Raw genomic sequence first — 16838 nt, 5'->3', positions numbered from 1 at the left:
AAATTATCAAAACAAACCTTTTAAATTCAGCAAAAGTGATCGTGTTTATGTAAAATAATGGGTTGGTTTGTTTCATTATATAAACTTACACTATCGTCATTTACTTCCACTATGTCTGGCGAGGGCCATTTCATACCGGATGTATGCATATTATGGTGAGGTTCTATCACCACGGCAGTCTCCGCTAAAAATTCATTAGGAATTTGGCTATGATCCTCTGGCCAAATAATTAGGGTGCAATCGGTGATGCGTAGAACTTTGGTAACTGAAGCTTGACATCGATTACCGTAGTGATAAACAGATCCATCGCGAAATCTTATTTCGTTTTTAAATGGACGAAGGGTTATATCATGATTTTCTAAAAACGGTATTCCAGCCAAGATTTCAGCATCAAGGTTTTTGACCACAAGAGCGTTGAAACGCATGTTCTTGTTACCTCGTGGCAAAGTTAGAGTGGTTTCTCCAATTACGCCTAATGGCGACTTCCCACCCGCCTGTACAGCCCTTTGGCGACTTTGTCTTATATCGGCATTTAGTAATTTGGCTATTGAAGAATTGAATAAATTGGTTTGAGCACCCGAATCAATAGTGACTCTCACTTTATTATTACGGATATTCGTATCAAAATATGGACAGCGTTTTACTTCTACGTAATTTAGTCTTCTTTCATAAATAAAATCAGGTTTTAATGCCTGGAGACAGATTTTGAAAAATATGCAATTTTAATAAAATTTAAGAGAAATTTAAGATTGGATCAATTGGATCAGACATGGACCGATGATACATAGAACATTTGAGAATTGATAGTTCATTCAGTGGTTCTCAACCTCTAATGACTTGTGGCCCCTTTCGGAGGCTTTCAGCACTCATGGCCACCCACTTTAATATTGCAGAGGTATTTATGGAGTTATTTTTATTGATAGATACCAAATCCCTATTATGTTCAAACAATTTGCGCATAAGAAAGCGAAAACACCCTGTGAAATAACCTTGTTGAGCAGTAAACTAGGAAAAACTGGTAGATTTATTGTAAAGTAAAAAGTGAAATCAGATTTGGGCCCAGCATTGTGGCCCCCTCCAACTGCTCTGTGGCCCCCTTAGTGAGCCGAGGGCCCCAGTTGAAAACCGCTGGTTTATATAATCATCGGCCATAGAAAAGCGAACAAAAATTTAAAAAAGGGCATTTAACTGTTTTTGTCTTTTACGTCATTGAATTCGTCAAAGAAGTTCTGTCAGGTTTTGATCTGGTTTTATATTTCACAGATGACACCTTGGAATGAGAGGGATGGTGGATGATCGAACATTCCCTGGTATGCAGACTCTGGATCTTCCGCAATCCGAACACCAACATTTGTCAACGATGCAGTGGATCTCGGATAATTAGGATACCACACTTCTGTTGCTATAGTGATTGGTCTTACATCGGACAACAAAAGATGATTGTTCTGTCACAATTGAATGAACAGTTTTAATATATGTTGCTGGAAATGTTAATACAACTGACATATTAGATGAAGAATGAAAATATTTGCAGTAAGAATAGGCTCCGTAGTAAAAGTAATACGGGGTAACGTTACATAAAAATGGGTAGAAAGCAGAAATTAATGGATAAAAAATGCTAAAATATTTGGAAAATAAAAAAAAACGCGATCGGACAACTCGGATATGACGTCATAATATCTTGGAAATCATGTTTAATATTTTTAATTTTTATTAATCGCCTAAATTAACAATGAGGCTCTGTTTACCTGCCCATCATTTGATACTTTTAATAATAAACCGCTTCTGGTAAATTATACTCAAGATGAAGTTCACAAGAAAGAGTCAAACTCAGATTGTGATCCATCAACTGACCTTATACTCCATCCCAGTACAGATCTCAATCCATGTCTGACCAGCAGGCATCAGTGAGCGTAGATAAGGGAGCAGCAGCTGGTAATGCTTGAGGTCGTAAATATTCGCGGGTTTTCCGTTCTTTGATTTGCAGATTGCTTCGATATCGTTGACGGTGACGTTCTGTACTTCATACACAACTGCTCGGTAGCATTTTTTCTTGTATGTGACGTCACACTTAGCTGAAAACATTATTGTAGTCATTGAATATTTAATTCAGAAAAAGACAGTTTCAGAAATGATGTTATAGAATCTGGGAATAAAAATTGGTTTGTTAGTTCAATGCGAGTTTATCTTGGATTCTATTAATTCTATGAGAAAAAAGCCGATAAGACGAACTAAGAACGGCGGAACAAATTGCAAGTTCAGATGTATGGCGGTGGACGGAGTCGTAACCGACTAGCTGTCAGCTGGTGGGTTACTCATGCAGCTACGACCAGGATTCCAATACTTGTAATATTAGGTAAATTAGATCTATTTTTAAACGCGCCATCCATTCCTAGCGTTTTGACGGGTGTGGCATATTTTATAGTCAAATTATCAAAGCATAAAACACAAATATAAATTACTTTCAGCCTTTATCTTCTCATCACGACTCTTCTTAATCAGTCTGACGATATCTGTAAGAAAATTGATTTATTTGTGAGTAAGGAAAGGCGTTTTTAAATCTTGCCTTGTTATTTTTTTCTCGTATGACATTAAATAACTTTAACTAACCATAATATGACAACAGCATATAAAAGCGTTGTTAATTTTTTTCTTAAGTAAAGTCCAGATCTATACTTTATCTATACTGATATATAATATTAGTCACAAAAATCCTTGTGAATGAGTTTTGCCAAATTTTTTACAAGATTGAAAATTACAGGCAATTGAAATGCAATGCCAGAAATTTTTTAGAAAGCGACGTTTCACCAAGTAAGAGCCTAATTCGGAGTTAAAAGTCTTAACTGAAAACTGTTACTATTGGACAGGTTATTTTTGACCCGTGCGTAAATATGGATCAAAGTCATATGTTTAGTGCAGGGTAAATATTTGTGAACCCAAAATATATCATAGAGTAGGGAGAACTCACCGGATCCATCGTTTTTCTGTGAAATAAATTAAAAATGCAGATAATTAGTAAAGTAATTATATATAACACGTAAGTTGTATCAGATTTTATAAGTTGCGTGACATGCATGCAGAAGTCGGATTTAAAATTGTTTACACTATTCAGAAAGTAAAAGCTTCCAGTCAGTTAAAAAATTTACGTTTCTTGAACAGTGGTTCCCAATTCGCGTCTGGCGGTCTAATTACTACCCGCGTAACAATTTAAAATGGCCCGCCGAACTTGAGTGAAGTAGTTTAACAGTTTATATTTTTCCTTTTTGTGTTCTAAATGCCGCTAATTGTTACATCATCATTACAGTTTAAGCACGTGCATATTCGTAACAATTCAGTTCGATATCGTAACAGGTAACTACGGGCGCATCCCTATCCCGGCCCGGGAATATCCTTCTGCTTCTAATTTTTCCCGCTGTCAACCAACTTTGCGGAACCACTACACTAGAGAGACCATTGTCTGCTTACCCAAAGCCTTGTTTAGAATCAAAGTGTGAAACTGCCCGATTAAAGAAAATAGCAACTGTAATTTTACCTCGCAATCCCCAACTTGAACGAGTTTCCCATTCACGATCTTTGAAACGCAGGCTCCAGCTGTCAAGAATAAAACGTGAAGTTAAATATAACGACATCTTGTGCCAATTGCAACACTGATAGAGAATGATATTTTTGAATGATTCAGGAATCTCCGGTATTGTAGCATTCTTAGAATCAGAAGCCAGACATGCAATTCAGTGTTACAAAATATAACAGTGATTTTATCCAAAACAAATTTTACCGGGTAGTTTTTGCTTCGCATACAATCCATAGATGAGAGAGATGAACAAAATAATTTTGACGAAGTCCATGTTTACTTCTAGAAAGGATTGATGACACAACTAAAGGCTTAGTAATAAAGCGAATACCTGTAAAAATATTTCGAAGCTTTTATATTTTTGGTGCCGCCATCATTAGCTGTCTAAATTGAGATTTGCTACTCCTGCTAGTTCTCATACCTCAAGTCTTATCAATAATCTCTTGCTGCGCATTTCATCACTGTTTAATCCTAAACCCGTCTTCGCGTAGCAACCATCATTTACGTCATTTCCTCTGCCACATTGAAATTATTTTGCTTGACTGACAAAAAGTGATAATGAGTCACCCATCATGCAAAGAAAACCAGTTGCATTATTGTTTTGCATTTTATCGACATGTAAATAGGAATTTTGTGCACGAACTAGCAACGTGACGGAAATGATATGTATTGTCTTGTCTCGCGTGATTTCCAAAGCTACATCTCTTGTGAAACTCGTGGGGATATTCAGAATATCAAGAGTTAAATATTAGAACCCGCACTTGATCGAAACAATAAAATAATCTTGTCTTATGGTACAGATTTGGCCCCCTGAGGTTATTTGAATGAGTCTTTAGAAATGGCTGCCAATTAAACACCTAGATATGCCATAAAACCTCTACAAAATATAAAATGAGGATTCTAGATCTCATTTTGCATTTAGATCGGGCTTTCAGTGTCTGATTTCAAGAAGCTTTGTTCTGGGCAAATATGTGAAACTTCTCATAGAAACAATCCGGAATCCAATCAATTTCTAATTATCTTTGACCCGGGAAAAATCTTCTATTAAACTGAAATTTGAATCATCCATTGTCTGATTATGTAGTTGGAAGCAATTTTTATGATTGTTTTTCATTTTCCTGAAATTTCCTCTGCAACATCTAAATTTAATTTGCTGGACTGACATAAACAAATTGAGTTTATCATGCCAATGTCTGGTAGAAACATGTACACGACAGAAAATAAGACTACGATCCAAGAAAGCAGGGTTTGTTGCTATTATTGTCCCCTAGACTCGGCGTGCCGAGACTGCGCTTCCTTATTCCTGTCCGCTTTCAAGTCTCTAGGACCCTAGGTAAAAGTGCAAGGTATTTGTTGTATTGAAATAGCGACGTTATAAAAGCACAAAATAGATAGAGTGCGTTAAATTATCTATCAAAACAGAAGCCAAAACATGGCAGCGCGTCACAGGTCATGTGAATTGAGCCTAGGGGTCGCTATATGAGTTCCCCCCTCTTTGTAAAGGCTTCGTGAACGAATACGTGAATCAAAGGGCAGCACATAAAAAATGAATATGAAACGGAAGTGGGTGAAATATTACAATAAATTATTGTTAGTTAGAAGTGGGTACAGGTGTGACCACAATTAAACAAATAAAAAGCGATTGATTTACAGTTAAGTTATAGCAGATGATTATAGCAATGTATAGTACAATTATATACATAGCAGCAAAACCTTGTTGTCGTCAGTGTATGACGTAATAATTGTCAACAACAATAAATAGGAGGTGAGATTTGCGAAAATATGACTACATGTAATATCCTATGCATGTGGTGAAGTAAATAAATAAACAATAAAAATACGAATGAATAGTTAGTGAGTAGACAGTGAAATGGTGAAATTAACGATGAAATCCAATTAACTTGATATGCCGAATTTCACCATTGCACTTGATTGACGTGGAGATAAGAGATGTGACTGCTGGTAATTTAAAATTGAAAGTGCAAACATAACACAGCTGAACAACAAAATATTCTCATTAATCATGAAATTATCGCAGCCGGCAACAGAAACAGCACAGGTGTTAATTAAAACAGTAGGAAAAATTATTGAAACCCAAACAATATAAAGAATGGAACAGTGGAAAATTGATAAAAGTAAAGAAACGGAAACATATATAATATGGAATATGCCCAGGAATACCCGCTTTATAGGGACAATACGAGGGCTGTCAAAAATGAAAACACGACAAATAATACTTTACACGATTATATCTTAAAGCATTTTAGGGTGCTGACATGGAAAGAGTCGCATAATATTCAAAAATTCTGAGATAGGTGAAGTGAGAATAGCAAACGGTGATAAATTCAACAAGAGAGCTATGCTCAAATATATGGACACGTAGCGCCACCCAATGGCAATAATTTTGATGACGTCATAGCGAGAAAAAAAAAGTAATAGCCTTCTGGAGAAAATTTTCATCTTCAACCACTGAAAATTTCAAAGCAATTGGTCCAGTATTCGAAGAGAAAAGCGACTTTTTGAAAACGTGTCAAAGAACAACAACAACAACAACATAATATTGAAACGATCGTTATGTCCACTACGTGTCCAATAAGGTAGTGACAGAATTTTGGGCTGACAGACGTATTGAATCATTAGACAAAAACAACCGGTGGGAAGAGCTAATAAAATACGTGAAAGTGAGAAAAAAAATGATTACGGCGAATAAATAGATCATATATATTGTGGTGTTACGCTTTAATGGTGCAATATATATACACAAGAAAGCAAAAAGTTACGCTTTTAACCTAAATGTTTATTTCAAAAATAGGCGCTAGATTGAAATCGTCTAATTGCTGTGGTGGGCGAATTATCCGTCCATGTCGAGTAAGGTGGTTTTGTGTTGGCGCGCTAAAAATGACAACAGCTCGCCGTGCCAAACACGCCACTTCTTGAGTAACTGTCCTTTTCTACCAGAAGCTGATCGAAGATATCTGAAAAGTATTAGAACACGCACTATGAAAAGCTCTGACGTGGAACAACCAGACATGGACCATGATGATGAAAGTCCTAATGATGAAGGTATGACTATTTTGAATCCATCATTTACTCGTTACGATAATGGACACGACTTATCATCCGTCGCACGAAAACCTTCGTGTTGGTGTAACTTCTTAATAGGGTATCGAGACTTGTGAGTTATGGAACGTAAAACTCTGGATTCATCTCTGCATTTGAGTTCGTTCACCAGTGAGTCCAGGGCAAGAGAGATTTCCGGTTTTATAGAAGCCAAAGTGCGAGATCTCAATTCAGTACCATATCTCTGTTTGACGAGTTGTGGTAAATCGTTATGGATTAGGCGAAGCCATTGTAACACAATCGTATTTTTAATTGTTGGAGAAATTTCCTCGTCTTCTGAAATGTTCAATCCATGATGAGACACATTGCCGATTGTTTCAGCAGATTATCATCAAAGAACGCTGTCAGCCGTTGGAATAAATCCTCTGGTCTTTCATCGTGTTCTAACTTAATATCGACTAAGTCAAGAAAATGAGCTCCAGTATATTGAAATCCAAAATGCAGACGTATTGATTGCCAAATATTTTCCAGACAAGTTGAGTGGTTTACAATCGTATTTCAGCAATTACAGGACAATAATTAGCAATTTGCCCGAGCATCAATTCCAGTGATGTAAGTTTTTAAATAGCTGATTGTCTTGATTGTGTTGGAACAGATTCCGCGTCTTCAAAACCTCTGATAGGGGTGAATTTGGATTTCTTTCTAATCAACAATTTTTTGCTCCTCTCTATTTAAAATTTATTTAAATAACTTCCTAATCCCGATTAGAAATTTTTCTCATCTCTAATTAGATATCATTTTTTTTACATAGTGTATATAGTTTTTTTTCCATATGTATATCCTGAGAGTGTAATATTACAGAACCTGTGTTATTAATTTATTTATTCATGTGCTTGCTTTGGGTGGTAACCGATTCAGATTGATTGCGACTCGAATCTTTTCTAGATAAAGACTCAATCTTGAATATTGACCAGTTTGGTTTTAGAGATGGACATAGCACATCACAATCGATTTTAGATATTGTTAGCCAAAACTATAATATTATAGAAGAGGATTTACTAGGTTGTAGTGTCTTTTTGGATCTCAAAAAGGCATTTGATACTGTCGATCATAATATTCTAGTTAGGAAATTAAATCACTATGGAATTCGTGGAATTGCAAATAAGTTGTTTAAAAGTTACCTTCAGGATAGAAGTCAGTTGTATATTTGTCTGGTTTCGAATCAACAAAAGAAAGACTGTCTGTTGGGGTCCCTCAGGGCTCTGTTCTTGGTCCCACTTTGTTTCTGATCCACATAAATGATGTTGTGAATGCTACAGAATCCTTAACCAAACTTTTTGCCGATGACACCAGCAATACGTCCACTGCAAAAAATCTGACCGTCTTGGAAAAAGGGTTAACGGGGATTTACATAATTTATCGGAATGGCTTACTAAAAACAAGCTCACTGTAAATGCGATCCGTTTATTTTGCTTTGTTTTACTCGCCCCTACAATATGGAATTGTGGCATGGGGCTCAGCATATAAGACTTATCTCAGAATAATTACTGTGCTCCAAAACCGCGCTTTGAGGCTAATGAGTGGCTCACGTTTGAGACAACGCCTCAGTCCAGTATATAAACAACTACACATTTTAAAACTTGAAGACTTGATGTTTCAGTTCAATCACGGTATGTTGCCAGAAGTTTTCAACAGCTGTTTTACTAGTTGTAGTGAAGTCCATCTCGTCTAGCAAGTAAAGCAACGCCGATGCCGGCGACGCAGCACTCTCTCGCCCGCCCGCCACCGAGGGATTGAGCGCTTCATTCCATCCCATCCCGCACGCCGCTCTTCCTTGGCTCATTCTAGTTTTTTACTGTCTTTCGCTCTTACAAGCCTTACCTAGGATTAGGTTAGTATGCTTTCACGTGCAGTCACTCGACTCTTTTCGGCACGGCTTTTCTCGATGCCGGCGACGCAGCACTCTCTCGCCCGCCCGCCACCGAGGGATTGAGCGCTCCATCCCATCCCGCACGCCGCTCTTTCTTGGCTCATTCGAGTTTTTTACTGTCTTTCGCTCTTACAAGCCTAACCTAGGGTTAGGTTAGTATGCTTTCACGTGTTTGTACTTTAACTTTTTTCGGCTCGGCTTTTCTCGACGCCGATGCCGGCGACGCAGCACTCTCTCGCCCGCCCGCCACCGAAGGATTGAGCGCTCCATTCCATCCCATCCCGCACGCCGCTCTTTCTTGGCTCATTCGAGTTTTTTACTGTCTTTCGCTCTTACAAGCCTTACCTAGGGTTAGGTTAGTATGCTTTCACGTGCAGTCACTCGACTCTTTTCGGCTCGGCTTTTCTCGACGCCGATGCCGGCGACGCAGCACTCTCTCGCCCGCCCGCCACCGAGGGATTGAGCGCTCCATCCCATCCCATCCCATCCCGCACGCCGCTCTTTCTTGGCTCATTCGAGTTTTTTACTGTCTTTCGCTCTTACAAGCCTTACCTAGGGTTAGGTTAGTATGCTTTCACGTGCAGTCACTCGACTCTTTTCGGCTCGGCTTTTCTCGACGCCGATGCCGGCGACGCAGCACTCTCTCGCCCGCCCGCCACCGAGGGATTGAGCGCCCCATCCCATCCCATCCCGCACGCCGCTCTTTCTTGGCTCATTCGAGTTTTTTACTTTCTTTCGCTCTTACAAGCCTTACCTAGGGTTAGGTTAGTATGCTTTCACGTGTTTGTACTTTAACTCTTTTCGGCTCGGCTTTTCTCGACGCCGATGCCGGCGACGCAGCACTCTCTCGCCCGCCCGCCACCGAGGGATTAAGCGCTCCATCCCATCCCGCACGCCTCTCTTTCTTGGCTCATTCGAGTTTTTTACTGTCTTTCGCTCTTACAAGCCTTACCTAGGGTTAGGTTAGTATGCTTTCACGTGCAGTCACTCGACTCTTTTCGGCTCGGCTTTTCTCGATGCCGGCGACGCAGCACTCTCTCGCCCGCCCGCCACCGAGGGATTGAGCGCCCCATCCCATCCCATACGCCGCTCTTTCTTGGCTCATTCGAGTTTTTTACTGTCTTTCGCTCTTACAAGCCTTACCTAGGGTTAGGTTAGTATGCTTTCACGTGTTTGTACTTTAACTTTTTTCGGCTCGGCTTTTCTCGACGCCGATGCCGGCGACGCAGCACTCTCTCGCCCGCCCGCCACCGAGGGATTGAGCGCTCCATCCCATCCCATCCCGCATGCCGCTCTTTCTTGGCTCATTCGAGTTTTTTACTGTCTTTCGCTCTTACAAGCCTTACATAGGGTTAGGTTAGTATGCTTTCACGTGTTTGTACTTTAACTTTTTTCGGCTCGGCTTTTCTCGACGCCGATGCCGGCGACGCAGCACTCTCTCGCCCGCCCGCCACCGAGGGATTGAGCGCCCCATCCCATCCCATACGCCGCCCTTTCTTGTCTCATTCGAGTTTTTTACTGTCTTTCGCTCTTACAAGCCTTACCTAGGGTTAGGTTAGTATGCTTTCACGTGTTTGTACTTTAACTTTTTTCGGCTCGGCTTTTCTCGACGCCGATGCCGGCGACGCAGCACTCTCTCGCCCGCCCGCCACCGAGGGATTGAGCGCTCCATTCCATACCATCCCGCACGCCGCTCTTTCTTGGCTCATTCGAGTTTTTTACTGTCTTTCGCTCTTACAAGTCTTACCTAGGGTTAGGTTAGTATGCTTTCACGTGCAGTCACTCGACTCTTTTCGGCTCGGCTTTTCTCGACGCCTATGCCGGCGACGCAGCACTCGTCTAGCAAGTAATGATGCCTATTTTGTCAACAGGACTAGCTCGAGTGTATCCCACAATTCCATTGAAAAAATGGGTCCAAGTATATGGAATAGCATTCCCGCCGAAATTATAGAATCATCCTATAGCACTTTCCATTATCGTGACTCACAAACCCCTATAATGTTTCCTTAAATTTGTGATGAAATTCAAAACAACAAACTGTTGTTCCTCTTGCACTTGTAATTTTCCCATTGATGAACTATGTTTGCACTACTATATCTATCTAAATTAATATTAATTGAATGTAAGGGTGATTTCTTCTCCTATATTGGCCCATCTGTCAGAGGAACTAGGAACTTCGTTTTCGCATCTGTAGACAGGGCTTAACAGACACACACAGTCTGCTGATTGGAATAATAGTTCACGGTATTTATCCATATTCATATATTGAGTACTATTTGTGTATCTGCAATAACTGCCATCTAATATTGAGGCTGAACCCTTGCTGACTTGAATAATAGTTTATTTATCCATATTCATATATTGAGTACTATTTGTGTATCTGCAATAACTGCCATCTAATATTGAGGCTGAACAATTGCTGATTTGAATAATAGTTTATTTATCCATATTTATATATTGAGTACTATTTGTGTATCTGCAATAACTGCCATCTAATATTGAGGCTGAACTCTTGCTGATTTGAATAATAGGTTATTTATCCATATTCATATATTGAGTACTATTTGTGTATTTGCAATAACTGCCATCTAATATTGACGTACATTTGGACCCATGCGTATATCCGCGGATTCAATCTATATGCGGGTGCTAAAACCCATGGGTTATGGTTAGTATGGGTTCAAATATCCGTAGAACAAAAAAAATTCCATAGGTGCAATAGTATGCAGGTGCAATTGTCGTGGGTTCAAATGTGCGTGGGTTCAAATGTAATGGAACCGTTTATTTATCCATATTTATATATTGAGTACTATTTGTTTATTTGCAAAAACTGCCTTACCTTCACATCATTCATTCATCCATATTCTTTATATTGAGAAATATTTTGTGCATTTGCAAAATCTTTCGTGTATTTGAGAGGCTGACCCTCGCTACTTCAAATAATGTTTATTTATCCAATTTTCCACTTATATATGAGGGCTACTTGTATATTTGCAAAAACTGTCTTTTATTTGTCAGGCTGATTTATTGCTGCTCCAAATAATAGTCATCGTTTACTTATTTAAATATTGGGTTTAAGTTTTTAATATGCCACAGTTGTTGTCCTGTTTGAAAGGCTTACTAATAATAGTTATTCAACCTAAATTGTATTTATATATATGACTATTGATCGTATGTTTACCAAAATTTTTTCCTAATTGGGGTATATAATAATTTTTCAGTCACCCATTTGCCAAAAATCTTTTTTGTTACTTATCAATTTTAATCGGTAAGTATGTTGATAGCTATCTGTCTGTCTGTTAGATGCACGCGATATCTCACGAAAATGAGATTGAATATGCTCCAGATTTTTCATGTGCATTCATCATATCTCGGACCAGAAGCCTATTGACTTTGGGCGAATTATATCGTATAATTAGCGAGTTATTAATCAATTAGTGATGGGACACAATGTGTCACTATGGAGTAAGAGCGCTTTTTGGGGGGATCCCCTAACTTTTGATTGATAAGTCCTCGGTCTCTGACCGATATTCTCGTAAGGTTGATTCCTCTCTTGAAACAATTGTTTTACATGAGTACCATGTTGTTTATCTCCTGAAATTTATTCGTACATGTAAGGCTGGCTCCTTGCTGATTCAAACAATTGTTATGTGTCCAAATTTACTCTGGAGTATAGTAGTCCAATAGCCAAAATTGTTTTTTATTTGTGTTATTTGTTATTTTATTTGTTATTGTATTTCGTATTTTTTATAGTCATTATTTATTTATTATTATGACTGTTTTTTTCTGGTTGACGAAATAAATCTCTCTCTTTCTCTCTATTCATAGCGCTTTGCACGATGGGCCACACCGCCGTGCCGGCTTCTAGAGTACACAGTTGACAGTTGGAGATGGCGATTAGAAATAAGGCGTTTTCCCTTTATGGATGGATGGAACTGTACATCGTAATTTGTTGATGGCTCAATTGGCGCATTTTCGTCATCACGTAACCGCTGGTTTGTTACGGCTTCCTCTACCATCAAGTCCCTGCTTCCGAAAACTAGAACTAACTAATCCCATACCTGACATGCAATGGTAACCGGACGAGAGGCCGTGGTTCACCATATGGTTAAGCCGCCATTTCGGATTTCCTCTCCTTGCGATAAATGTGTAAATTCCATCTAGGCCGCGAGCCGAGGCCCTGAAAAACGCCTAGAAAGTGAGTTTCGTAGCGCACATCAGGTAACTACCTGAAAATGATTTTAAAATGTTCCTTAAAAATTCAGTAACAAATATTGCCTTGTTCCCACTTCCAAAAGTTGCACGTTTTACGGAAAAGACGCTTTTACTACAAGAAATATGTGCTACGACCTGTCCTATATTCTCTACATTTTCGGCAATGAACAATGACTTCTGCATGACGTAACAATTGAATCGAATCAGCTGTTAGCGAGCGGATGAATATTAGTCATTACTGCTCGACCTTGCGTTGAGTTGGGCAGCCTTTCCATAGCCCTGTTTAGTTATTATTGGTTAAGTTATGCTAAGACGTTGTTGAAAAATGTATAAGTAAGTTATTAAACACTTGTAGATCCTTACCACGGATATGGGCCGTGAGACGAAGCCTTGAAAACGCCCAGAAAATGAGTTTCGTAGCGCACATCTGATAACTAAATAAATTCTTCAGTTTTGTGTGAAAATGAACATACTGAACGCATTACAGCTTGTTCCACAATCCCGATGCGAAATTGAATATAAGAGGTTCCCGGAAATTCAATAACCATAAGTTCACAACACATACATAAGAACTATGCAATTCGAGAGCCCTACAGCACACTAACACAAAAGTATTCCTGTAATGTTCTGCCTGACCAAAATCGGACTTCCTCAGTCAATCATAATTTATTAGGTAGATTACGAAAAATATGGCATACATGTAACCAACAACAAAAAATATTTTAATTGTGTGGCAGGAGTGGCGAGTGACCTCGAAAGCAGCGACACCAACAACGCTGATTCACATTAGCGAATAAATTTTATGTAATAACTACAAGCAATTTACAACAAGAACAGCATAAAAAGCTACATCCATTTTATAGAAGCTATCAAACGTATTTATTTTTAAGAAATGAAGTCACAAATTAACATCGTGAGCACGAAAACACAAATAAATCAGTTATTTCTCACCTAGAAATTTACCGGAAAAGTCAAGAAAATTAAATGAATGAACAATATGTACATAACATAGTGAACAGAAATATTACAATTAGTCTTTTTTTAGTTTGTGTGGTTATGTATTTGAACAAAGGCAATATTATTTCTAGAAACAGGACTACGACACTAACAAATGTTCGAAAAAAAATTAAAATAAATGATACTTATTAAATCAACTGCAATATCTAATTCACTTTCTTCTCAATTGTTTTCGAAATCCACTATCTCGAAAATCGACTTTTCCTCTATAAGTGTACTGTGATTTTGCAGTCAATACAAAAACAAAAATCTGTGCAATTTAAGTTGATTTTGGCCCACTTGCATAAATTATTTTGACTATTTTTCTTACACTTGCAGTTTGCCAACTCAAGAACTGATTTGAGGGCCACGTGCTTCTTCAGTGAATCATTGTTGGGTATAATCCTTATGTTTGCCAGTTTTAAATAGACGTGGCCTGATATCTTTTACATTCTTCATATCCTCTTCATATAGTGAACAAACAAATTCCACAGCTTTATTCATTAATGCCTCGTTAACCTCAAAAGATCTTCATAGTTGAGAAAAAATAATTGAAAACCTTAATGAAGTCTCCAACATGAGTTTGATGGGCAGTTCCAATTGCAGAAAAGTGTTAAAGTATTTTAATATGAATAGCCCATCTAAGCTGTTTGCAACTATTATGATTCTCATATACCTTTACGCTTCAAGACTTCTTATTTAATTTATTTTATAGCACTGATAGCAGCAGGGATTAGAGCCTGCGTTAGGTCGGATTGGTGGAACATTGCCGTCTTCTTTTGTAGTACAGCATCTAAAATGAAGAAGAAAATGATATTTGGAACAGCATGAGTGTAAAAATACCACTAAATACTAACTAATACCTTGAATACATAATGCATTTTATCTGATGTACTCAATGAGCGTATATATGCTCATTGCATGTACTACAGTCCAGCAGTGTTTGCATATCAGTATAGACTATATCTACACTAAATTTTGATATATCACAGTCTGAAGTGCCCTATGACAGTATGAGTATGGACTATCAGACTATAGGCCTAGACTATATTTTAAAACATCAACTGTCTGTCTACAACTTGATTTCTCACCTCTCAATCGTTTCCAATGCTACTTTTCTTTCCACTCCGGCATAACTTACCGTAGCGTATCATTGCTTCCCAGGTTCTTGTCGACTCTATGAATTTAGATTTAGACCATCGACATTAGTACTGTAGTAAAATTGATTATTTTCTCCTCTTTCACACAACCGTGCATTACACTGTTACAGAAACAGCCATTAATTTCTATTTCCAAATATGCTGTGGCCTATATAGTAGTATAAGTCTGCTGAATAGTCAAGAAGAGTCATTAAATTAATCATAAACATTTCATGCGAGCCAGAAAATATCGTTGTTTGTGACATATTATTCTAGGTCTAGCCTTTCTTGGAGTTACCGCACCGTACCTATTTAACAAAGTCTTATGAGCAAGTGCTCAACTAAAATTGCTATTTATGGTAAGGATATACAAGTGTTTAATATCTTACTTATACTTTTCAATACCTCCTTAGAATAACTGAACTAATAATAACTGAAAAAAAAAAACTATGGAAAGGCTATTCAACGCAAAAGCGAGCAGTCGTAGTACACCTGATATTCATCCGACCACTGGGGATTCACCTACAGCTGACTTATTTGATTGTCACATCATGCAGAAGTCTGCGTTCATTGGCCCATGATACCGGAAAAGCAGAGAAAATAGGACAGATGGTAACACATATTTATTGTAGTAAAAGCGTCTTTTTCGTAAAACGTGCAACTTTTGTACGTGGGAACAAGGCAATATTTGTTACTAAATTTCTGAGGAACATTTTAAAATCATTTTCAGGTAGTTACCTTATGTGCGCTACGAAACTGAAAGATAAATGGCCTCGGCTCGCGGCCTAATCCTAAAAGCAGCATGAAACCGCAGATGGGGAAATTCGGTTGCGATTTACAAACCTAAATTGACACTATAAATTTCATGAATTTATGTTTCAATATTTATACAAGATTTTGAAGGTACATACAAACCAATTTGAAAGCGTCAACTCTCCAGTCTCCAAAACATTAATCAAAAATATAGCGAGATGGGTCAAAGGTCAAGAGAAAAAACCCATTATAATTCGAACCTTCCGAGGTGCTCAAGTTCCTAATTTTTGCGCGAGCGTTTATTATAATTCGGTTTTTATTCGTTGTAAGATATTGATAAGTCATTGCCTACTGTGATCTGCTGATGAAGTTGAAGTCTTGAAAGCCATGAATGAACGTTTAGAAGACGCATTTACTGAAGTTGTTAAAAAGTTTACAACAATTGCAGAATTCAAAGATTTCGCACAATCAAGAAACGGACTCAGACTGAGTGTGCGAGATGTCACTACGATCACTGAAAACCACAGATTCGATGTTGAAGAACAGGAGAAGAGAATACTCTGGCTTTGGGCTGAAAGAAATGGAGCGAATGCAAATTCACAGAGTATAAGGAATCTTGTAACGCAATATTATGCAGCAGAACATCTAGATGTTCCTGTACCCGGTGAAAGGCTTGAAGATGTTTTTCCAGTTGTTATTAGGCGATTTACAACCAATGAATTCAGGTGTTTTGCAAGGTCAGGGCAGGGATTATCTCTTACTGAGCATGAAGTTAATATTATCACAGAAAATAACAAATTCTCAGTGGAAGAAGGCAACCTAAACTTACTGTGGAAATGGAGACATTCGAGACAAACGAACGTTGATGATGCCGCTGTTATAGAAAGAATACGGCAGTTAGTTGATGAATATATTCATGGAGAGAATCAGGCAGAAGAAGAACAAATCATCCAGGATGGCAATCAGGCAGAAAATGAACAGATCATTCAATCAAGGTTGGTTGTGGAATCAACATTGGAAATGTCTGAAAGTTTGTGCGAGTCTACTTTGCCTATCAAAGTGGGTGAAACCTCCGGAATAGTTACAAGAAAGCAGATGGAAAAAGAGTTTCCTACGAAATTGAAATTACTCAAGATATCTTCTAAGGAAAAAGAAGACGCAAAGAGTGTCGAAC

At 38.3% G+C, this 16838-nt stretch overlaps 1 protein-coding gene across 2 annotated transcripts; it reads right to left on the bottom strand.

The window, feature by feature from the left end:
- Positions 1-769: 769 nt before the first annotated feature.
- Positions 770-3904, bottom strand: LOC144411751 (uncharacterized). 2 transcript variants are annotated; one of them, XM_078120320.1, is made up of 6 exons: positions 3776-3904; positions 3533-3591; positions 2969-2984; positions 2463-2513; positions 1855-2075; positions 770-1445 (listed from the first exon to the last, which is right to left on the bottom strand). In XM_078120320.1, exons 1-6 carry the CDS (start codon positions 3843-3845, stop codon positions 1251-1253), a joined length of 612 nt encoding a protein of 203 aa, XP_077976446.1. In that variant the 5' UTR covers positions 3846-3904; the 3' UTR covers positions 770-1250. The 2 variants fall into 2 exon arrangements, with proteins under 2 accessions (XP_077976446.1, XP_077976447.1); XM_078120321.1 differs by having other exon boundaries at positions 3533-3585; positions 3776-3893.
- Positions 3905-16838: the final 12934 nt, after the last annotated feature.

This window comes from Styela clava, chromosome 14 (assembly GCF_964204865.1).
Source record: "Styela clava chromosome 14, kaStyClav1.hap1.2, whole genome shotgun sequence".
Taxonomy (NCBI): Eukaryota; Metazoa; Chordata; class Ascidiacea; order Stolidobranchia; family Styelidae; genus Styela; species Styela clava.
The sequence above is the reverse complement of the archived record's forward strand: the minus strand, read 5'-3'. Positions and strand labels throughout refer to the sequence as shown.

Excerpts from the sequence above, each read along its gene's own strand:
- LOC144411751 (XM_078120320.1), bottom strand. The coding sequence starts at position 3,845 with ATGGACTTCGTCAAAATTATTTTGTTCATCTCTCTCATCTATGGATTG. Across the intron at positions 2,076-2,462 it reads TGAGAAGATAAAGGCTGAAA|CTAAGTGTGACGTCACATAC; the intron begins GTAATTTATATT and ends TAATGTTTTCAG. Across the intron at positions 1,446-1,854 it reads GTACTGGGATGGAGTATAAG|AACAATCATCTTTTGTTGTC; the intron begins GTCAGTTGATGG and ends CAATTGTGACAG.